Source organism: Leopardus geoffroyi, chromosome A3 (assembly GCF_018350155.1).
Source record: "Leopardus geoffroyi isolate Oge1 chromosome A3, O.geoffroyi_Oge1_pat1.0, whole genome shotgun sequence".
In the NCBI taxonomy this organism is placed as follows: Eukaryota; Metazoa; Chordata; class Mammalia; order Carnivora; family Felidae; genus Leopardus; species Leopardus geoffroyi.
The window spans coordinates 121,193,891-121,218,306 of NC_059336.1; the positions used below are offsets into that span (position 1 = coordinate 121,193,891).

The 24,416-nt window shown below is 37.3% G+C and overlaps 1 protein-coding gene across 19 annotated transcripts in view; it reads left to right on the forward strand.

Moving 5' to 3' along the window:
• ITSN2 (intersectin 2) overlaps positions 1-24,416 on the forward strand; it is a 146,451-nt gene that overhangs the window by 29,014 nt on the left and 93,021 nt on the right. For 10 of the 19 annotated variants that reach the window (XR_006703745.1, XM_045447559.1, XM_045447557.1 and 7 more), the window contains exons 2-9: positions 6,251-6,314; positions 8,470-8,571; positions 13,285-13,377; positions 15,313-15,376; positions 16,202-16,365; positions 18,122-18,328; positions 18,473-18,569; positions 19,885-20,024. Coding sequence is in view for 18 of the 19 variants with exons in the window: in XM_045447559.1 (XP_045303515.1) it covers positions 6,284-6,314; positions 8,470-8,571; positions 13,285-13,377; positions 15,313-15,376; positions 16,202-16,365; positions 18,122-18,328; positions 18,473-18,569; positions 19,885-20,024 (898 nt within the window). In the remaining variant the exon portion in view is untranslated. The remainder of the gene's footprint in view (positions 1-6,250; positions 6,315-8,469; positions 8,572-13,284; positions 13,378-15,312; positions 15,377-16,201; positions 16,366-18,121; positions 18,329-18,472; positions 18,570-19,884; positions 20,025-24,416) is intronic. The other 9 variants (XM_045447567.1, XM_045447568.1, XM_045447565.1 and 6 more) reach the window with 1 other exon arrangement.

The window sequence follows — 24,416 nt, forward strand, 5'->3', positions numbered from 1 at the left end:
GTCTCTTAGTTTTCCCGTCCTGAAAATTGAAGGTTTTGGACTAATTACTGTGATTGTTTCCTTCTAAAGTTCTGTTCTTCTAAACAGACAAAAAAAATCCAGCTTTAATTGAGCTATTTTTAACTTAAAATGACTACAGTTTTCCCCTCTCTGGATTTTAAAGAAGGATTTCCTGCTCCTGTTGAAGCATTTCTACTTTTCTCTCCTTAGTATGAACATAGTTCCTGCATTTTCTATAAGTGATATTTGCATCGTATTAATCCACTGCTTTCTTCTTTGCCTTGTGCCTGCCATTTACCACACGTGTTTGTGGTGTCTAAAAAGGTAACAGTGGCAGTCCTCTATTTATAATGTGCAAGAAAGTCTCCATATGAATATCCTAAAGCCATAGGTAATTAATAACAGTGTTTTAAATATATGATAACTGCAAACTGCCAAGATTGCCCATCATTACATGTTACCCCTTTTAAGGAATAGGGACAGGTGTTGGATGCTGACTCCAATCGCGCATGCCTGAAACTGGCAGCAGGCATGTAGCTGGGGAGATGCTGATTACTCCTTTCTTCCTCTGAGAGGGTTACACCAAGAGGACCAAGAATTAGCTGTCCCCTAATTTGTGTACATCATAGACCTATATGTGTGGACCTATGTGTTGGAAGACATCTCTGGTATGTTTGCCATCTCCCCTACAAATGTGCCAACATTAAGTTGACCTGCTCCTTGCAGGAAGCTGTGACCCATTCATCATTAAGTCTTATGCCCATTGGGGCACCCGGGTGGCTCAGTCAGTTAAGCATCCGGTCATAATCTCGAGGTTTGTGAGTTCGAGCCCTGTGTTGGGCTCTGTGCTGATAGCTCAGAGCCTGGAGTCTGCTTCAAATTCTGTGTCTCCTTGGGGCGCCTGGATGGCTCAGTTGGTTGAGCGACCCACTTCGGCTCAGGTCATGATCTCACGGTTTGTGAGTTCGAGTCCCACATCGGGCTCTGTGCTGACCACTCAGAGCCTGGAGCCTGCTTTCTGATTCTGTGTCTCCCTCTCTCTCTGCCCCTCCCCCACTCATGCTCTTGTCTCTCTCTGTCTCAGAAATAAAACATTAAAAAAAATTAAGAAAAAAAACAAATCTGTCTCCTTCTATCTCTGCCCCTCCCCCACTTGTGCTCTGTCTCTCTCAAAAAATAAATACATGTAAAAAATTTAAAAAAAATTATTATGCCCATTTAAGAGAAGAGGAGGCAGATAAAGCCCCTGGGAAGCCCCATGGGCTTTAGAGTTAGGTTTGGGATTGCATGCTGGCTTCATCACTTGGTGAATTTAGTCAAGTAATTTAACCTTTCACTTTCCTCATCTGTGAAATGAATACAGTATCACCTGCCTTGCAGGGATATTGTGAAGATTATTAGTGTTATTAAAGGTGTCCAGCAGTATCTGGCACCTGGAAGCCGATTCTCCAATCTCCTCTGTTTCTCCTCTGAAGCTCCCGGAACATATTAGATTCTCAGTATTGAGCATGACACATAAGTGAGTAATAGAAGTGTATTGCATTAATACTAGGCACTTATTAAATGGTAGCTATTATGATTACATAGAGTAAAACAATTGACATTTTTAATGTAAAATGTACCTGTTGAATTTTTCAAAATTCCAATTGTTATTTTTTTGCATAGGTACTATCCAGGTAGATTAGTAGAATTGTTAAGCAATTCAATGACAGGGCAGAAAGAATTGATACAAAGACAACAGGTATGAAATAGCATGCTTTAAAAGCTTATTGGTTCCAACAAATTGTGCTACCATAGTCAGATGTTACCACAGTCAATCAAATGTCACATGCATACATACAAGTAAGAATATGATACCTGTATGCATGGCAGGCTAGATCTCGTGTACCAGGTAAAGAAGATTCTGGGGCCTGCTGGGTGGCTCAGTCAGTTAAGTGTCTGACTTCGGCTCAGGTCATGATCTCACGGTTAGTGGGTTTGAGCCCTACGGCTCTGTGCTGACAGCTCAGACCCTGAAGCCTGCTTCAAATTCTAGGTCTCCCTCTCTCTCTGCCCCTCCCCCACTCATGCTCTCTCTGTCTCTCAAAAATAAATGTTAAAAAAAAAAAAAAAAGATTCTGTAATATCAGTTCCTTCAGCTTGTTTGAAGGGATTTGCCGTCCCTGCCCTTTATATTATTTGATTCATTCTTTGGTTTTATTTCAGAATTATACCCGTGATTATTGAGCATCTGTTATGTGGCATTCTGATGTATTCATAGAATATGTGATGACTAGCCAGAAGTCCTAGATAGGTAATCTTTAAGTTTTAAACCTAGATCTAACTGATTAAGGCTTTGTGATCCTGGGATCCTCTTCTTTGTCTTTTGTAAGTGCATGCTTTCTCTTCAAACTGTCTTTGGTAATTCACATGCTTTTATGCAGTTATACAGTGTGTTGCATGTAATGCTTTTGGAGGATTTTTCTCCTCCATTTTAAAACTATCTCAGTCTCAGAGACCTAATAAATAGACCTACTGCATATTTGTAAGTAAATAGTTTCTTTGCAGGCATGTAACTTATTTTGGTTTAACATTACTGATGATAATTTAAAATGGGGAAAGTAAAAGTGTTATTCTTTTTTGTAGAATTTCTATATTGAGGAAGTTTTCGTCATAAATTGATTTATGAGACCTCCTCTCTGTTCACTTTTTTTTTTAAACTAGTTCACCCAGTCTCACAGACAAATTCTGGGAGTCATCTCTTTGATTCCTTTTACTTCATAGTCCTTTGTATATAAAGAGTCGCTGAATTCTACCTGTTTTAAACCCTTCATTGTTTTTCTAGTTCATCCTATCTCTTCTGTTCCATCTGTCACTATTTTATTTTTTAAATGTTTATTTTTGAGAGAGAAAGAGAGAGACAGTGCATGAGTGGGAGAGGGGCAGAAAGAGAGGAAGACACAGAATTCAAAGCAGGCTCCAGGCTCTTTGAGCTGTCAGCACAGAGCCTGATGCGGGGTTCGAACTCATGAACAGTGAGATCAACCTGAGCTGAAGTTGGCCACTTAACCGACTGAGCCACCCAGGTGCCCCATCTGTCTGTCACTATTTTAGATCAGGTGCCAGTTGTTGTTTTCATCTCTTACCTAACCGATCTCCCTGATGTAGTCTTGGTCTTTTCTTCACCATTGATTGTCTTGAGTGAAATCTGTGTCCCTCTCCTTAAAACCTTTTAAAACTCCTAGCGAGCTATGGGTTCAAATTCAGTGTTCTTAATGTTACAATTATAACTAATTCTTACTCCTTAAGTGAGTTCTTGACTACTCCACCATGGTTTAGATACTACTTTTCTGTGCGGTAGACAACTCAAAAAGCTGAACTTTATATTACCTTTGGAGAAAGGAGTGAAGAAAAAACTAAATTGTACATAGGTAGAATTTCCTCCCTACCTAAGAAGAGTATAGTTACAGGTGAAGTCTAAGTGTGGTAACAGGTGTAAAGCTCCATTGCAGTAAAGATTTTTTTTTTCATTCCAGTAAAGTTAACATAGTGATTCAGTGACTTTATACAAATTACTTAGTGCTCATCATGTTAAGTGTACTCTTAATCCCCTTCACCTAGTGCACACATTCACCCCCAGCCCCACCCCACGTCCACTCTGGTAACCACCTGTTCTCTATAAGAGTCTGGGGGCGCCTGGGTGGCTCAGACGGTTAAGCGTCCGACTTCGGCTCAGGTCATGATCTCAGGGTTTGTGAGTTCAAGCCCCACATTGGGCTCTGTGCTGACAGCTCAGAGCCTGGAGCCTGCTTCAGATTCTGTGTCTCCCTCTCTCTCTTACCCTCCCTTGCTCATGCTCTGTCTCTCTCTTTCTCAAAAATAAATAAAAACATTAAAAAAATTTTTTAAAAAGTCTGTTTTTTGGTTTGTCTCTTTTTTTTCTTTGTTTCTTGAATTCTGCATATGAGTGAAATTATTTGTGTTTCTCTGACTCATTTCACTTAGCATTATACTCTCTGGATCCATCTATGTTGTTGCAAATGGCAAGATCATTCTTTTTTATCGCTAAGTAATTTTCTATTTTATATATATACCACATTTTCTTTATTCATTATCTGTAGATGGACAACTGGACTACTTCCATGATTTGGCTATTGTAAATAATGCTGCAGTAAACATAGGGGTGCATATACCTTTTCAAGTTAGTGTTTTCATGTTCTTTGGGTAAATACCCATTAATGGAAGTACTGGATCATATGGTAATGCTATTTTTAATTTTTGAGGAACCTCCATACTGTCTTCCATAGTGGCTGTACCAGTCCACATTCCTACCAATAGTGCAAGAGGATTCCTTTTTCTCCACATCCTCAACAACACTTGAAAAACACTTGTGTTTTTCATTTTAGCTATTCTGACAGGTGTGAGGTGATATCTCATTGTGATTTTGATTTGCATTTCCCTGATGATTAGTGATATTGAGCATCTTTTCATGTGTCTGTTGACCGTCTATATGTCTTTCTTTGAAAAATGTCTGTTCATCTGCCCATTTTTAATTAGATCATTTGTTTTTTGGGTGTTGGGTTTTATATGTTCTTTATATAGTTTGGATACTAACCCTTTATCAGATATGTCATTGCCAAATACCTTCTCCCATTCAGTAGCTTGTCTTTCAGTTTTATTGACAGTTTCCTTAGCTATGTAGAAGCTGCACTAAAGAAAGAACTAACATTCTAAAGAAAGAATGTACACTTTAAGAGGGAGGTTGGTAGCATACAGAAAAGGTGGGAGTCAGAAGAGTAAAGTTGGTAGTGCCGTTCAAAGTATTATTGGAGATTGAACCATCCCTGTTGGGTAGTCCTTGCATGTTCTTGTGTAGATAAAATGTGTCGGCCTGTTAGTGCCTGATAGCATTAAGCATTCTAATCACTGTTGACTCCCTTTGCTCACCACATAATGATCTGATCGACATTTAGTAGACATTATAGTTTGCTTTATAGGAAGAAAAACTGTTAGTTTCTTGGCTATTAAATTTCTCTTTGTAAATCAGTATGTTGGATTTATATACCAATCTTTTGTTAGTGTGACTTTTGGTGGTTATACTGATACAGTTATATATCTCTTCAAGCACACTGAATTGACTAACATATAGTACCTTGTAGCACTTCTTGGTAGCTGGTTAGCCAGCTTCTCCAGTGACACCTTGCCATGATGCGTAACTGTTTATGACTTCTTTGTTCCAATGGCTTGTGCAAACATTTTTCTTTGGGCTTCTAAAAATGTTAATATTTCAATGATTTGGATAAATTGGAGAGCTACTGAATGGTCTTTTAATGTAGTGATGTTTCCCTACAATGTTATAATCCATGGTTTTAATTACTAAGTACATTGTTGTAAATTTGCTATGTCTTCACTTGCCCTAGCCAGTCCTACCCTCAAGATTTGTGGAATAAATTTTGAATTTTGAATTTATTCATAGTAAAATAATGAATTCAGGGTTCAAAATTATACTGCACTCTTCCTTCCTGGATGTTTGCAAACTAGCAGGCATTTATCACTCACTCACTGTATCTCAAGCAGTGTACTGGATTATGTTTAATACTTAAAACAACTCTAATGCAAAGTATTTTTTATAGATAAGGAATCTAAGACTCAGAAAGGTTAATAACTCTCCCATGATCACAGCTAGGAAAATAGCAGAGTTGGGATTTAAATCACAGCTGTTAATTCCCAAAGTTACTTCTTTCCCTAGTGCATTTAGTTATGTTTAGATAAACATATATGTTATAGTAATTCTAGATAATTTTTATAAACCTGTGGAACTCTGTGCTACATTTATTTTGGATATTTTTCTTGTCTGGGGATTAAGAAAAAAAGAATATCTTGGTTTCCATGTCATTTTATATACATAATTTATACAATTGATATCTCTGAAATAAAATCTTGCCTTGTTAGAACAACCTTCCTCTCTCCCAAGCTAATTTCTACAAAGTTGGCTCATGCCAACAGCTTCTTTATTCAGTATTTTCTATGACATATGTGACTGTTTTTCTTATAAGTGTTCCTATTTTAAAAGGCAGCACCATTACCCAACAAAGTCTCCTACCCTTCCCCAAATGTAAATCCTGCCTCTTCAGCAGCGGCAGCACTCTGCATTGTCTTCCATTGGAAGTGTGAGCTGAAGGGGACAGACATTCCCACTGCTAAGCTGGTGCACTAACGCTCCGATCTGCCCTTGTTGTATTATTAATGGCACAATGTTTTTATGTTGCAGATGGCTGAGAGCTAGCAAGGAAAATTCAGGACCATGATGGCTCAGTTTCCCACAACTATGAATGGTAAGCCGCTTTGTGCTTGTGGCAAGATAAAGAGGTTATGGGTTTTGGGGGTGTTTTTTTTGTAGAGGTTATAAAATACTCATTTTGATATTTTTCCTTAAGCTTATAAATGCAAAACTTAAAGTATTCCTACTGAAAATGTTTTGATAGTTTACTTCAGAACACTGCAGTAGTTCCTGTGACTCAGTATAAGCATGTCTGCAGTATCATCTGGTATGTGTGTTTGCCTTTGAGCAGTTAAGAATAACCTAAAGGTATTTCGTGTTTGTTGCTTAAAATGGGAGGACAGAAAGCAGAGTGCTATAAGGTGAAGAATATTAAAGATGTTTTCTGTAGCTTGGGATGATTGTAGAATGAGTAAGCCAATAAAGATTCATTTAGTAATCTATGCATATAGTTAAGTTTTCTTTTTATTAAGGATTGTGTATGCCTACACACAATTGTTTAATATGAAACATTTTTAAAGAAAATGTTCAAGTAATTTCAGTAACAGAAATCTTTTAAAGCTTCTTTTCTGATTCTAGTTTTAATTCTTTTCCCAAATACAAATTGACCCACCTTGTATTAAGTTACTGTGTATGTCATATAGAATTAATTGAGAAAATGCATTATGTTTTTAAATTGCTAAAGAAATCTAAAATGCAAAGTTCTTAATATTGTGGTAAATTTCATTAGCCAATTACAAATAAAAAATAATAGAAAGTCTAGTCAGTAATTCTTTAACATTTAAATTGAAAGCAGTTATATTAAAGAACATTAGGGGAAAAAAAGAGGGAAGCATCATGAATAATTCTATCACTTGCAAAAAAGCAATTCTGTTTTAATGTTACCATCTAGTATTTGATCAATTACATTTTAAAAAAATGTTCAGTCATAAGGCCAAATTAAGCACATCATTAATACAAAAATACATGTTGTATATCTAAAATTTTAAGACTCAGGATTGACCTTGTGAGATTTAGGAAAGTTTTGGAAAAATGAATTATTTGTGTAAGAGGTAAAACTAAATTCTGTGTGGAAGAATTCAGTGTTGAGGAGCTTGAGATAAAGGTTTTGTTTTGTTTTTTTGCCTTTTCAGAACTCTTATTTAAAGATCAATGTGAGCATTGCTGGAAATGGTGTGGGATTATGAAGATTATTTGATGCCACAATTTTTAAAAATTAAATAATGGTTTTTTTTTTTTCCACAATGAGTAGTAAACATAAGTTTAGAATCAGGGTAATAATTATGGTAGTAATGTGCTCTTCCCAAATTTGAGGATTTTTGTGCACCATACAAAGGAGTTTGTATTAAATACATAGTTTAGTTATAAACTTCAACCAAAGTGTTAAGAAGTATTATAAACCAAATGAACATGAAAGAAAGCAGTGTAGGCCCAGTCTTACTTCATTCTGTTTCTTCCATTCCCTTAACATTTATGTATCTACTTTGTAGCTCGTTGCATTGTATATAAAAGAATGAATAATATCAGACAAAATGTTGAACAGTTACTTATAAGTGGTGTATAGGAATAAAGGTAGTAATTTTTTTAAACTTCTGAAGAATTGATAACAAATGTAGACTGTGATATCCTCCCACTTTGTTTATAATGTAGTTGAAGATTGAGGATAATCTTGTATGTATCTAAATGAAGTGCAATTCAGAGATTAAGATCTTATTGGAAGAGGTATCCACATATGTAGCACAAAGCCTTCCAAAGCAGTGTTTGCTCTTCTAGCAAATCCTCAATTATAGATGATGATAAATCTTTTCGATGCCCAGTACTGTTGGAACTTGTCTATAAGTGCCCTAGACCAAGCCGTGTTTCTAAACACTTCTGACGTATTTCTCGTATTTTGCCCTGTTTTATCATCCCAAGACTAACCACAGACTTTAGACTTACTTGGTCTCACAGAGCTGTGCTGCCTATATAGTAGCCATTAGCTACATGTGACTATTTCAACTTAAATTTAAATTAATAAAAATTAAATAAATTCAGTCCCTCAGTCACATAGCCACATTTCAAGTTCTCAAAGCCACATGTGGCCAGTGGCCATTGTGTTGGAAATGGTGTGGGATACAGATACAGAACATTTACGTCATCTTAGAAAGTTCTATTGAGCAGATATTCTTTTCTTAGTCTCTTTGATGCTTCACTTCCCATCTCCTCAACAGAGCAAAAAAGATCAGTGCGTCATATTTTTACCACTCGTGACTCTAATTCTGGTGTCTTCTGCACCAGCAGAATCATCCTTGCCAGAGTCTTCTTTAATCATGGTAGGTTTGCTTTCTGCTTTTCAAACATGTAATGAAATTGTAAATTCAGAGAGCCTGATATTTGAGTCATCAGGTGATAAGCAAGAGGGTACTTCAGATTCATGTCACTGCCTGTTGATTGCAGTGTAACGTAGCTTGTTCCAGCCTTAAAATCATGGGGGTACTGAAGTTGGTTCTCTGAGTAAGAAGTTCTGAAGCCTGTGGCAGTGGCCATATCCAAAATATGGAAGAGGGGAGGGAACAGGAACAGCAAATGGCTTTAGGAAGAAAAAAATGCCATTTTATTTTTAGGGTTTCATTACCTTTTTAGAGTTTGAGAGTTTATTAGTCTTTTCATCTCTGTAATTAGAAAATTGTTAACATTGGGCCTACAGAATCATATATAGTACTGTCTGCATTTCTGACAGCCCAAGGATTTATTATTCAAGTCCCAGTTGAGGCTTTAGTTCTATCTAGACCAGTATTCTAGTTGTATTTTAGAGCTTGAAGTTTGTACTGGGTCAACATCTATCATTTGACGATTATTTTGAACTGGACCCAGAAATAGTCTTCACTTAATTTCATAGCATACGAGCAGGGTATAACATGTTTGAGTTGTGTACATTCAGAACTAAGTGTTAGAATACTGCTGACTACTCAGCTGTGTGACTTAACCTTGTGGAGTGTGTGTGTGTGTACATATGCATATACATGTGTGGTGTATCTATATATGTAAAACAGAGATGACACTATTTACTGCAGGGGATTTAGCATATAGTGGTTGTTCTATAAATGTGTATTTTTCCTTCTGCATAGACCATAAGAACATTTTTGACAGAGCCAGTAGGTGAGAAGATGAGAATAAGCAACAGAAATCTTTATGAAAATACCACATTCTCAATTTAGTGATGAGTGGGGGAAGTGGATAGAATTTTAATACATTTCTAAAGTGGTCAGACAGTGTAAAAGGTTGTTAGCTTTTTAAGGAAATATTAAACGTTAACCCCAAAACTTGGGTTTTTCTGACTTTCTATAAGGCTTACAAACAACTAAAGACTAATATTGGGAGATGTTTTACTGGAAGTTCAAAATAATAAACTGTTGGCTCTTTAAAGATTCTGTTAGTATATATTCTAAGAAAGCCAGAATTGGATCAACTGTTTTAAAATTGTTTTTGAAGTATATATTTTTCCTACTTTTCTTATTGCTATTTAACTTTTCCTTTCTGTAAAACTTTTAGTGCATTAATATCTTTTGTTTTAATGTCATTTTTTTGAAGTGCTCACATTTAAAGATTAAATACTACCTGAAAATTATTCCTTGTTATAATGCTTTAGAACATTTTTCATCTGTAAGTGACATTAATCATAATATTTAATCATGATTGTTGTATGTGATTCTTTTGGCTAAGGGAGTCTCTGAGCTCCTTTAAGGAGTTCATTTCATTCATCCTTGTACCCCTGGTCCTTGGTCACAATGGTGCCCCCTAAGTGTTTTTTGACTGAATGTGTACAAAGGTGTAAGGGTGGCTGGTTGGAGTAATGAAGAACTAAGCAAGAAATCAGATAGGTTGCATTGGCCACTGTCAAGATAGGTAGCCAAGGAAAGGTGAGGAGGTGGTGGGACATAAGAAAGCACTATCCTGATGCCACGGGGCCCTCTGCAGTCTTAGGAAGCAGTCTCCCTTGCCCAGGGGATGTGCCCTGCTGTGTGTTAGAGCAGCTCAAGCCTTCCTAACCAGACTCTCCAGATTTTAAATAGTCTTCAGTTTTCTGACTAAAAAGCCTCGCTCTCAGTATTTTCTGGCAAGGGTACCTTTACCAGAAAGGAAAGAGCCTGAGAAAGATTTTAATGCTCTGACTTCTCCTTAATTATACTGTTCCCTGGGATTGGGTTGAGTAAGGAAACTAATTTATTGAGTAGCCTCCATGTAGCAAGCATATATTAGATGCTGTATTTTTATTTTGTTTAATTTTTAAGTTGGGTGTATTGAGGTATAATTCACCCTTCTGAAGTATATAGTTTGATGAGTTTTAACAAATGTATACAGTCATGTAAATCGGGATATGGAACATTTCCATCACCCAAAAGGTTCCCTCACCACCTTCCTTTGCCACTGGCAACCACTGGTCAGATTTCTGTCCCTGCAGTTTTGCTTTTTCCAGAATATCATATAAATGAAATTCTTTCATTGCGGAGTAGAATTCCATTGTATAAATGTGTACCACAAGTTGTTTGTGCATTCATCTGCAGAACACCTCTGGGTTATTTCCAGATTTTGGTCTCTAAACCAAATGTCTAAAGCTGCTGTAATCGTCAGAGGACAGATTTTTATTTGGAAAAAGTCTTCATTTCTCTTGGGTAAATACCTAAGAGTTTAATGCTGGGTTGCAATGGGAAATGCATATTTTAACTTCATAAGAAGTTATCAGACTCTTTTTTTTCTAAATTGTTTCCTTCCCCATCAGTTATGTGAAAGTTTGAGTTGCTCAGCATCCTTGCCAACAGTTTTTTAAAAAATTTTAGGCATTCTATAGGCATGGAGTGGTATCTTACTGTAGTTTTTCTTCCTTTTTTTTCCTTTTTAAATTTTAGAGAGAAAGAGTGAAAGAATCTCAAGCAGACTCCACACCCAGGGCAGTATTACTGTAGTTTTCTTATGCATTTCCCTGATGATCAATGACGTTGAACATCGTGTCACATGCTTTTTGCCATCTGTGTATCTTCAATATGTCTGTTCATATGTCTGTTCAAATCTTTTGCCCATTATTTGAGGCAGGGAGCAGGGATTGTCTTAATGAGGTGAATAGTGCTTTATATATGCTGGATACATGTTCTTTATTATGTTTTGCAAATATTTTCTTCCAGTCTGTAGCTTCTCTTTTTATTTTAACAGTGTCTTTAAGAAAGGAGAAGTCCAGCTTAACAAAAAGTTTAAATCATTTGGGTAGTTTTTGCCCTAAAAAGTCATTCCCTAATCCAAAGTCACAAAGATTTTCTTCTTTGCTTTCTTCAAGAAGTTTCATAGTTTGGCTCCTGTGTTTAATTCTATGATCCATTTAGAGTTAATTATTGTATATGGTGCAGGATTGAGGTGGTTTGGGTTTTTTGTTGTTGTTCCTGTGGATGTCTGTTTCTTTCAGAACATCTTTCAGAACATCCACATGTTTCAGTGGAAGGGCTATCTTTTCCCCACCAAATTATTTTGATGTCTTTGTTGAAATCAAGTGACGATATATTTGTGGGTCTATTTCTTTTGAACTATCATGGCAGATAGTTTAAGATTCTTAATTAAGTCTGTGGATTCTAATCCTATCTTTTAACACTTAACAACTTTGATACTTTGGGCAAATTATTTAATTTTCCCATGCTTCTGTTTCCTCCTCTGGAAAACAGTGACAGTAGTAACAGTTACCTGATAGAATTCTTGTGAGACTTTTAGAAACAATACACATAAAGCTCTTAGAAAAATACCTAACATGTGGCAAGTTTTATTAAATGTTAGCTGTTGTTATTTTACCAATCTAATAGATGAAAAATTATATTTAGTGTTATTTTTAGAATAGATACATTACACATTACATATGGTTTTTACAACCACCCCATAAGCTTACATAATCTTCCTAATTTTTGGAGGCAGCAGCTAAGGTACAGGGAATGTGAGCCTCTTCTTCATAAATATTGGGAGACTGCGTAGCAGAGTTTGGGCTCTCTGAGTTCTAATCTCAGCTCTGCCACTTGTTAGTTAGTTGTGCGACCTTGAGCAACTAGCTTTGCCGTCAGGGCTTTTGCTTTCCTCACCTGTGTCATGGGGATGATAATAATAGTATCTCATGTATAGGGTAGTGGTGAGAGTCCGTGAGTTTACTGCATTAAAAAGGCCCTGACACAGAGTCGGGGCTCAGTAAAAGCCAGCTGCTTCCCTCTGTCGTCTTTTGTTGTCATTATTTTTTTATTGTCATCATCATTTTTCCAAATTGTCACAGGAGGCATGACAGGGTAATTTGTTTACTTTATAATAAACCAGTAAACTAAGTAGGTTTTTACTATGTGTTTGGTATTTATTTAGAAAGTGTGTAGGTTTAACTATTTTAGGAACTTAGTTCTTCAGTACATCTGTTTCTTTATTTTTAACTTTAATCTTAAAACTTGTCTTTAAGAGAGGATGTTTATAGATTTTTTTTTTAATCCATTCATTTAGGGCTAAGAAATATTTGTTAAATCAGATCCATCTAGTGTTTCAAATTAGAGTGGGCACCTACTTTTCAATGAAACGCATTCCTGGCAACAGCTTTGTAAGGCAGATTTTCATATAATAGACAGCCAGTGTGTATGAGTCGATATATTTAAACATTTGGATTCTTATTGTTGGGAGTTGAATAAACTGAAAAGGTAGTCAGAAGTGAAGTATATGTGGGTATCAGCTATGTTCAATGTGTCGAAAGGATGGGAATGATATTTTATTCATCTTTTTATTTCCAGAATTTAGCTTGTTGCCCATTGCCAGTGAGTGGTATATAGTAATTGTTCCATAGATGTTAATTAGATGAATGAGTGAAAAGCCTCAGGGCTGTGCTATGTATATATGGTCATGAAAGAGTTTTACTTTTTGTGTCACGTGGGGGTAGAGTACTGTCAGTAAATGGACACTTGTTTTTATATTTACATTTTAGAATTATTTTGAGCATTCTCATATATATACTACAATTTCTTTGTCTTTCATTTATGTTTTAGGAGGGCCAAACATGTGGGCTATTACCTCTGAAGAACGGACTAAGCATGACAAGCAGTTTGATAACCTCAAACCCTCAGGAGGTTACATAACAGGTTTGTGTTTATATTTCAATTATGAATTATGTTCCTTTTCATGTAATACCTTAGAATTTAGAATTTTAATTCGATTACCATCAAATTTAAATTATTATGTAATAAAATTCCTATCACAATTCATGAATTAAAAAAAAAAACAGCGGTTTTATTTTATCTGGAACTGGTTTAATTTGTTGTTTTGGAATTGGCATATGGAAGATCTTTTCCTAATCCTAAATGATAATCAAGAATTTCAAGAAGTTCAATTTACTTGTCCAGTTTCACACTTTAACATTATTTCTAGAATGTTTTCAGGTTAGTTCTTGAGGTAATTGAGACTTTTATCCAAACAGATTTATTAATGTGCTCCTAATATGTTGTGCCAATTACCTGTATAACAATCAGTATTACTACGTCTAGAAGAAATATGTGTCAGGTCCATTTCCTTGAAAATAATCTAGAATTTTTTTTCTGTGATCTGTTTTTATAATGCTAGCCCTCTGTTTTTGAGGGTGATACCAAGTGTTGATTGTTGGCACTAGCCCTTGTTTTGCAAAATGACCTCCGGAGCCTAAGGAGAATCAATTTAGGTGTATCTTTCACATTTTTTTTTTTTTTGTATAAATTAAACTTTTTTTCTGTGCCAAAGCACATGAGCACTTTATTTATAGTAATATAATGAATAATATTTACCAAATCTGTACTGTATTTCAGATGCTGTACTTAAGTGCATTATCTCATTTAATTTTGCAGTAGCCTTGTAAGATAGCTATATTGTCTATATTTACAGATGGTTAGTGTTGATCTGGGCTTTGAAACTTTTTAGTCTGCTTTTGGAATCCATCCTCTTAGCCATTAGAGTTTAATATTATTTGTACTTCTATAATAATAGCTACCTTCCCTGGTATCAGGGCTAGAATTTGATTACCCTACTGGTAAGTTAACAATGTAGTCTGTTACTGTCTCATGGATGCTGGCACAAGACCCAAGGTTCCTGATGCAGAGACAAAGGACTTTATTAACGAGTGGCACAGCTCGCAGCTTGAGCATCAGCATGTTCCTCTTGGCTTCTCTTGTCCCCTGAGTCCTAAGGGGTGATGTAGAGAGCTCAAAAGGATGTTAAACATGCAGTGATTGTGTTATAGGACAGGAACCCACCATTTTTGGTAAGCAGGCTTGTTTTTTGGCCCAGGGGAAACATTACCTCATGCCTCAAGATTGCTCACTGCAAACCCAACTCTGAGAAATGACCCAGGTAGAAAGTGGTTAAGGGTCTTGCCTTCTTGGCCCACACAGCAGGACATATAGGATTGTGAGAGACCCATGGGGGACTGTCTTTCCCAACACCTGGTATTTTTTATTTAGAATTCTTCTAGAGAATAGTGTTTTTCAATTACGAATTCTATTAAATGGAGATATTATCAAATATCCCAGTTAATATGAAGAAACTAAGATGAATAATATAACCTTTAATTATTGATTAATGCATATAACTTCATTTTTTTTAAGTATTTATTTTAGAGAGAGAGCACAAGTGGGGGAGAGGGGCAAGGGGAGGGAAGGAGAGAGAGTCAGAGAGAGGGAGGGAGGGAGGAACAAAGTGCTAAGCAGGCTCCACAGTTAGAGCGGAGGGAGCCCAGCTCAGAGTTCAGTGCCACAACCCTGGAATCATAACCTGAGCCAAAACCAAGAGCCGGACGCTCAACCAACTGAGCCACCCAGGTGCCCCACCTGTAACTTTTTTTGTGACTTTTTTGTTTTAAAACATCTAAGTCTTATTAATGTAATGTAAATAATTGTATATGTGTATTTCTGTGTAATTGTTTAATGACTGAAATTAAAATGATGATAAATCAGTAGCGTTATTGTTATTGCCCACTACCATAATTCAGAGACATTGGAGGAATTCCATTTACTAATGTGCTGCTTAATGTTTGTTTTTACTACCTTCAGGTGATCAAGCACGTACCTTTTTCTTACAGTCAGGCCTGCCGGCTCCTGTTTTAGCTGAAATATGGTAAAGTGTTCTTTTTGTAGATGAACTTAAATTTCCGGTAGTCTGATTTGGTTTTGTTTTGTTTTTGATACAGAGTTAATAAAAAGTTGTTTTTACTTGTAGTCTGTTGTTAAGTATTCAGCTGTTAGAAAAGTTAATTTTATTGACTAAATGAGAATAATTGGGATTTTGTTCTATTGGACAAATTTTTAATGTCCTTAGAATTTTTGAGGAAAGATGTATACATTGCCATTGAAAAACATTTCTTTATAATTTGGCAGACTCTCAAAATCTTCTGTTACTTTGTAGTTGTTTCATTTCTTTCATCATCTGTAAACACCAAATTAGTCCGCCCTTTTCCTGCTCTGAGCTTAAACAAAATTGTTCTTTATATTATCTAGTGTTTTGTTTTTTAATATGTTTACAATAAATATCAACTGCTACCCCATCTTTCTTTCCACTTGAAATATTCCCATGCCTGGCGGAGTACTGACACATCACAAGCTTTCAATAAATATTTGAACAAATTAATAAATTAAATTTAGAATAATTATACTATTGGATAATTTCTTTCTGTCCACACTGGTGAAATTCATCCCAAAGGTCTCATAGTTTCTCTCTATGTGGATTCTGTGTAGACTGGCAGTATTTTATAAGATGGTATCCTTGTTCAGTATTTCTTAATGTATAAGTTATTTAGTTTTGGTGGTTTTGTTTATTTTTATATGTATGATTATCATTAAGTGATGATCTATATGTGAATGCTATGTCATTGTTCATATTTTATGATCCTCAAAAGTAATGGTGACCCTACATAGCATTCTGCCCACATCATGGTCCTTTTAGGGCTTTATCAGACCTGAACAAGGATGGGAAGATGGATCAGCAAGAATTCTCCATAGCGATGAAGCTCATCAAACTGAAGCTACAAGGCCAGCAGCTGCCCGTGGTCCTCCCTCCTATTATGAAACAACCTCCTATGTTCTCTCCATTAATTTCTGCTCGTTTTGGTATGCATTTATTAATTGAATTAGCTGCATTTGATAGTCAAACTTGTCCTGGACACAATAACAGAAAAGGGTTTGTTAGCAAAAACAATAATCCTTAGACTCCAAGTTAAATTTCATGTCTGAGATAAGAAATATTAAAGTCGCTGTCATAGCAGGGGTGTCCTCGTGTCCCAGTTTTCCAGGGACAGTTCTGATTTATGCCTGTTGCTCTGGCCTCAAGTCTGGCTAGTGTCCCCTTTCACAGTTCCCAGATGGATGATAAATTATATGACCTCACCCCTGGTTAGAGCTGATCTTAAATACTGTTCTTAGTTTCCTCTGTACTCTGTATGAGTAACAGAAAAAATGTGAACAATTTTAAACTCACTTGAAATGGTTTAATTTAGGGGGTAATTTAAAACTATTCCTAAGTAGAAATTTTTCTGATTTAAATATTAATTACCCAGCTAAATTTAGGGCCAAAAGTTATGGACTTTGATTTACACTTTCATCAGAGGGAATCAGTTTTCTGTTAATTTTGATTTGATAGTTTCTTTTTCTTTTTAATGTTTTTTGTTTTTTTTTTTTTTTTTCATTTATTTTTGAGACAGAGCATGAGCAGGGGAGGGGCAGAGAGAGAGGGAGACATAGAATCCGAAGCAGGCTCCAGGCTCTGAGTTGTCAGCACAGAGCCCGATACAGGGCTCGAACTCACAGACCATGAGATCATGACCTGAACTGAAGTCGGACGCTCAACCGACTGAGCCACCCAGGCGCCCCTGATTAGATAGTTTCTTATTGATTATATATGAGAAGCACTCACTAGAATAGAACATTGGATTAGGCATTTTTGTGTATCTGAAACCTGTTCTTTCATTCCAGATGTGTCAGATCTTAAACCACTAAATTCTTTCACTACTGTAGTGAGCTCTGGACATAAATACCAAATCACTGTGTGACTGTACTTTTATCATGCACCTAGTTAGTAAATAAATAAAAGTCATCATTTTGTTCCTCTTAAAGAATTGTCCTTGGGGCTCCTGGGTGTTTCAGTCGGTTGAGCATCCGACTTTGGCTCAAGTCATGATCTTACAGTTCATGGGTTGGAGCCCCGCGCTGGACTCTGGGCTGACAGCTCAGAGCCTGGAGCCTACTTTGGATTCTGTGTCTCCCTCTCTCTGCCTGTCCACTGCTCATGCTCTGTTTCTCTCTCTCAAAAGTAAACATTAAAAAAAATTAAAAGGAATTGTCCTTAAGTGCATGGATGTGTTACTTATAAGAAAAGTGAAATATATGGCATATTTTCTTCTTGCAAATAATGCATATGCATAAATGGCTCTCCTATAGTATCTAGTAACTAGAACATCCTTTTTTGGGGATTGGGGACATCGGGGGAATGTGTATGTGTATGTGTTAGTTGAGTGACTCAACAGCACTGTATTTATTATCCTTATACAAAACCCCACATCTAATCAGGTAATACAGTCTTTCTAACATTTAATTGGAAAAGGCTGCTTAGCTTTCATGATGATGCTAGAAGAGAATTTTTAACTCCTTAGTAGTCATTCCCTTAGTTCACACAGGTCAGAATATTGATATCGAAAGCAGTATCTCCCTCACTGCTAGGTCACCAAGCTGCTTTAGTGAACTTTTTAACAAGAAGCCTAGTTTGTCTCTATAAACATGGGTCTGCTCACTGTACTGTAAACTTGTTTTCTGGCATGTGCTTTTATAGTTGATTACGAGCACTGGAAAATGTGTTCTGTTTTGTCTTTAGGAATGGGAAGCATGCCCAATCTGTCCATTCCTCACTCATTGCCTCCAGTTGCACCTATGGCAACCCCCTTACCCTCTGCGACTTCAGGGACCACCCTTCCTCCCTTAATGATGCCTGCTCCCCTAGTGCCTTCTGTTAGCACATCGTCACTACCAAATGGAACCGCTGGCCTCATTCAGCCGTTATCCATTCCTTATTCTTCTTCAAGTAAGTACTTACTATCTAATGAGTCAGAAACTGTTAAAGAAAGAAACCGTTACGTTTTTGTCCCAATAAATACAGATTTCCTTCATAGTTTGTGACATCGTTTTGTGTGAACCTTTTTCATTTCTTCTTCTTTTTTCTTTTTAGCATTGCCTCATACGTCATCTTACAGTCTCATGATGGGAGGACTCGGCGGTGCTAGTTTACAGAAAGCCCAGTCTCTGATTGATTTAGGATCTAGTAGGTATGAAGGCTTAAAACCTCCAGCTTTTTATGCTTTCAATAAAGAGTAGCTCTGAGCTTATCCAGGTTTTACTTTAGAATGGCCAAATGTAAAATGCTTAAGGTAAATTTACTACTTCTAACTCACATAAAATAAGGTTTTATTTTTAAAATTGTTAAGTGTTTGGGGCGCCTGGGTGGCTTAGTCAGTTAAGCGTGCGACTTCACCTCAGGTCATGATCTCATAGTTTGTGAGTTCGAGCCCTGCATCGGGCTCTGTGCTGACAGTTCAGAGCCTGGAGCCTGCTTCAGATTCTGTGTCTCCTTCTATCTCTGCCCCTTCCCCACTTGTGCTTTGTCTCTCTGTCTCTCAGAAATAAATAAATGTAAAAAAAAATAACAAAAATAAAATTGTTAAATGTTCAAAAAAAATGTTCCACGTAAACTAAAAATGTTCTGTATTTTCTTTTTTTTTTTTAATTTTTTTTAACGTTTTTATTTATTTTTGAGACAGAGAAAGACAGAGCATGAGCAGGGGAGGGGCAGAGAGAGAGGGAGACACAGAATCCGAAGTAGGCTCCAGGCTTTGAGCTGTCAGCACAGAGCCTGACACGGGGCTCGAACTCACGGACCGTGAGATCATGACCCGAGCTGAAGTCGGACACTTAACCGACTGAGCCACCCAGGCGCCCCTGCTGTATTTTCAATTGTCAAGTTTTTGCCCCCAAATTACATATTTTTCCTTTAAAAAAAAAAATATATATATATATATATACACATATATATATATATGTTTCTTAAAAAGTCTCATAGCCATAGTGTATTATTAATTTTTTTCTTGAGCAAATTCTACTGATTGAATAGCTTTTAAATTTTAGAAAGCACAAAAGCTTCAATGTTGATTCATCACCCCTTATATAAATCATAATAGTACTCCTTAAGGCAGTGTACCAAGAGTGTTAGCTTTAACTCAGAAGAGGAGGATTGGTATCCTAGCTTAGACTCCCAATGGATGTGTGTGACCTTCACTGAGCCATAGTTTGCCCGTCAAACAGGTGGGGACAGTAAAACCTTCTGAGTTTGTTAGGAGGATTAGAAATTGTCTTTGTTAAGGCCTTAGCACCATACAGGGCCTGGCACATAATAGGTTCTTGGTAGTTCTGTAATTCATATGGTATTTGCTTTCCTAAGAATGAGGTTAAATTTCTTAAATTTTTAAAATATCAAAAGCAATTACTATTGTACCATAGAAGGTGTGATTCTTAATGTCTCTGTCTTATAAAGTTTGTGTGTATTTTTTTTAGTAACATAAAATTTTTTAATAAATTTTGTTGTAGCTCAACTTCCTCAACTGCTTCACTCTCTGGAAACTCGCCCAAGACTGGGACCTTAGAGTGGGCGGTTCCTCAGCCTTCAAGGTTAAAATATCGGCAAAAATTTAATAGTCTTGACAAAAGCATGAGTGGATACCTCTCAGGTAGGTGGCATACAGTGTTTCAGAATGTGAGAGTTAAGGTTTTTTTATATGAATTCCTACTGAAGAACTCTTATTTGAATTTGTACTTTGTAACTCACCTAAAATTTTAGCATCCCAAAAATTTAGCAGGCATTTGATAAATACAGATATCTTAAGTTGTGTGAGAGCTCAAAGATGGATACAACTTGATCAGTTTCTTCAAAGTTCTTACAGTCAAGTTGAGCACACAGGTGTACACCCAACTTTTTGGAAGAAAGACCTCTCTCTTGAGAAGATGAAGCCTCATCCTCCAGTGCAGTGAAAGGAGACCCTCATGTGACAGGGAAGAGTGTGTGGCATTTAGCTTCATCTTATTTTCCCTGTGGGTCCCCTCCCTACTTGGGTCTTTCTCTGCTTGCCCTTACTGAAACCTCCCAGGAGCATTGTCTACCCTTTCGTGTTCCAACCCAGATGCTTCCATAAGAATTGCCCTTAGGTCCCTATAGAACATTTGAGTCCATGCTAGAACATTATCCAAACTTTTCCAATTAAGAGTAGTGAAGGGGATATAAACAGGGTGAAAGGCAAGTAGAGTTCCTACCTCCTAACTTTCCCCCTCTCTCTTCACTCAGCAACTAATCTACAGTTTAGGTGGAATAATAAAATAAGTATTTTAAAATAATAGAGCTCTAGAGTGCTAGGGAACATAGAATGGGAGATACTAATACTTAAAGAGATCAGATAAGACATAGGAAGGGAGCATTTAAGCTCCATCATGAAGAGTTAGGATTTGGACAAATAGAGATTGAAGGTGGGAACATTTGAGGGTGACAGAAGAAATCTCAAGAGCTAAAAGTACATGGCATATTTAGACAATTTGAAAAGTAGTCTATGGAATAGGAGTATGAGGTCTCTGTGCAGTAGGGCAAGGGAGCAAGAAGGCTTTGAAATTGATGGGACAAGCAAAAATGTACAATATTTTCTTTAAAGATACATTACTAGGGACATGTGGGTGGCTCAGTCAGTTAGGTGTCCGACTTCGGCTCAGGTCATGATCTCATGGTTCGTGAGTTTGAGCCCTTCATTGAGCGCTCTCCTGTTAGCACAGAGCCCGCTTCAGATCCTCTGTTGTGCCCCGCCCCTGCCCTTCCTCTCTCCCCCTCCCTCTCTCTCTTTCTCTGTCTCTCTCTCTGTCTCTGTCTAAATAAATAAATAAATAAATAAATAAATAAATGGTTTCTTCTTTCAAATTAATAAAAGTGGAGTAAAAAGACATACAAAAATGTTCATGGCAGCTTCATTCAAAACATCCAGAAAAGAAACAGCCTAAGTATCTATCAATAGGAGAATGGATAAATAAATCGTGGTATATTTCTGTAACAGAACACAGCAAAATAATGTATTGAATGAAGGAAGGCTGGCCCAAAGGATCCATACTATTTAATCCATTTATATGAAGCTGAAGAACTGGAAACGTAACTGATGGTGATCGAAATCAGAATATTATAGTTTCTCTGTTGGGAAGGGGCCATGCACAAACCTCCTGAGGTGCTGAAAACTTACAATTAGTACATTTTCTGTATGTACTAAAAACATTTTAAACAAAGATGGAATTTGAAGGTCCGTGGGGAGCTGCTGTAAACAATGAGTCCCTACTGTTATTTACTTGTATATGCCACACTGTATGAAGGTTGTGTATTAGGTTTTCAGAGAATGTTACTGTTCTGAGACCTATGAGAGTAAAGTTATATATTCATAGTTAAGGGAAGGATTTAAAAAAAAAAAAAAAAGAATAGTTGTTTCTGGTGTCCTGAAACAGCAGAAGCCCAAGTATATGAGGATGGGGCTGACTTAGACTTACATGATGTGCTTTGTTCAATGAGTGTAGCCTGTGGTGATCTAATTTTCTTCCTCTTGTTCTTCCTCTTCTCTCCCCCCTAAACTCTCATGATTTATTTATTTATTTATTTATTTATTTTTTCAACATTTATTTATTTTTGGGACAGAGAGAGACAGAGCATGAATGGGGGAGGGGCAGAGAGAGAGGGAGACACAGAATCGGAAACAGGCTCCAGGCTCTGAGCCATCAGCCCAGAGCCCGACGCGGGGCTCGAACTCACGGACCGTGAGATCGTGACCTGGCTGAAGTCGGGCGCTTAACCGACTGCGCCACCCAGGCGCCCCTCTCATGATTTATTTAAATGAATCCATTGACTCATAGTTTCTGAATCACATAATTTCTGGGCACTCTGTGATACACTGGAATACACAGAGGAGGAAGACACAGTCCATGTCTTTGAAGAGTCCATAGTATATAGGTCGTCACATAATCATAGTATTTGATTAGTGGTTTGAAAGTGCTGTGATTAATATAGATGAGAAAGTGACTAACACTGAAGATACGAGAGGGAGAGTTTCACAGAAGAGATGACATCTGAGCTGGATCTTCGAGGATGAGTAGATCACCACATAGAGAATGAGGGACTAACATTATAGGCACAGGAAATAGGATATCCAAAGGATTGGTAGACCAACTTGAAGGCAGGGCACCTTCAAGTGAGCTTTTCTTAGTGAAGTACTCTGCTAGCTCTCTGTAACACTTTGTATTATTCACACTTTGCACACACTTAAGCCTTCCACCAGTATGCTTTTAACCAATTGCATTCCTTCTCTTTTTCCTCCTGTTTGCTCTGTTGCCTAATGCTAAGGGATCTACTTCCAGTTTTCTTTGTCCAAGAGCTGAAACATTAGTTATTAGACCTTTTTTCTAAGTTTGCAATAGCCTTCCATTTCTCTTTATTAGAAGAATTCTCCTTTTAATGCAAAAACCTCCTCAAATCTTACTTCCTATGTGAAATCTACTAAGGAGTAATTAGTTGAATGAGGCCATGAGCTATTTCCAGTGGTTTTCCTTATGTGATTTTTATTAAATGACCAGGTTTTTTTAAGAGAGTGAAAAACATTTTAAAGTTATGTAATATAAACATCCAATTGCATGTTATAATTTATGGTGTATTTGTGTTTGTTCCGTATAGTATATGTCGCTTTGATTACCAAGACCTCATGTTCAAAGCTCAGTGAAACATTGTGTTAGCAGCATTCGTGCTGGCTCTGTGGTGGGACCTGTTGCGGAGGAGTTGGAGGATGTACTGTCTTCTGTGCAGAGTTATTTGGGTGGGCCTCAACTCAGGCTGAAGCCTGAATAGGGCCTGACTCTTCCAGTACTCAGGGCTCAGTCAGTCACCTGGGAATGGGAGGTGCGACACCTGCTTTAGTGACTAGCTGACCTTCCCTAGAGACACCATGTGATTTTATCCATGGTCAGAAAGCCACAGAGTTGCCCACCAGGAGTGAATACTCCTGTGACTCAGACGAGGACTTTGTGTTCTGAATAGATGCCTGAGATTCCTGTCTGACTATTATCCTGACATGAAAATGCAGATCAGGAAGCCTATTATGTATTTTTGAACATTGAGGCAGGGAAAAGAAGTTGGAACAGCTTACTACATATAGTAAGCATTCAGTGAATGCTAACTGCTATTACTCTCAGACCCTATCCCATAAGTCCTTACTGCACTTTAGAGTAGTTTGGATTACAACTTTATTCATTACTTTAGCAAATATTAAGCATTTATGTACCTGGCACTGGGTATAATATGTTAGTGAATAAAGCAATGAAGGTTTTGGTCTCTGTAGAACTTAGCATGATAGTGGAAACAGACAATAAACAGGTAACCAGGAAGATAAATGTTACATTACAGTTTGTCACATGAGCTCTGAAGGAAACCAGCAGAAGTATATTGGATGATAGGGTGGACAGAGAAGGCCTTTCTGAGAAGGTGACATTAAGTTGGGACTTACAAGGTGAGAAAGACCCAGACATGCAGTGATGTTAAATTGTAGAACTTGACGTTGGATATAGGTGTACATGAGAGAGAGGGATCAAGGGTGACTTTCTGGTTTCTGGCTTGAGCCACTGGATGGGCAGTGATGCCACCCAGAGAGAAGGGCAGACTGAGGGAGAATGGTTGGGGTGATGGTTAGGAAGAGGGGTGTGACTGGGGATTGAGAGAGTTATTTTGTATGAATTTGGTTTGAGATACCTGTGAAATACTTAGGTAGGTTTTTCAGTTGGTTATAGAAGTCTAAACCTAGAGGAGAGGTTTGGGCTGGGGTGTACATTTGCGAATCATCAGCTTTTAGGTGCTATTAAAAGTCACAGAACGTTCACAGATGTGAACACACAGAGAACAGAGTGCCCAGGACAGAGCCTTGGGGAATGCCAGCATTTACAGGTTATTTGGAAGAGGAAAGATCAGGGAGAGAAGAGAAAATCTGAAGACACTAAAAAAGCTGTACTTGGGGCTTCATGGGGAGCACGAGGAAGGCGGAGAGCTTGGCCTCCAGTACTTT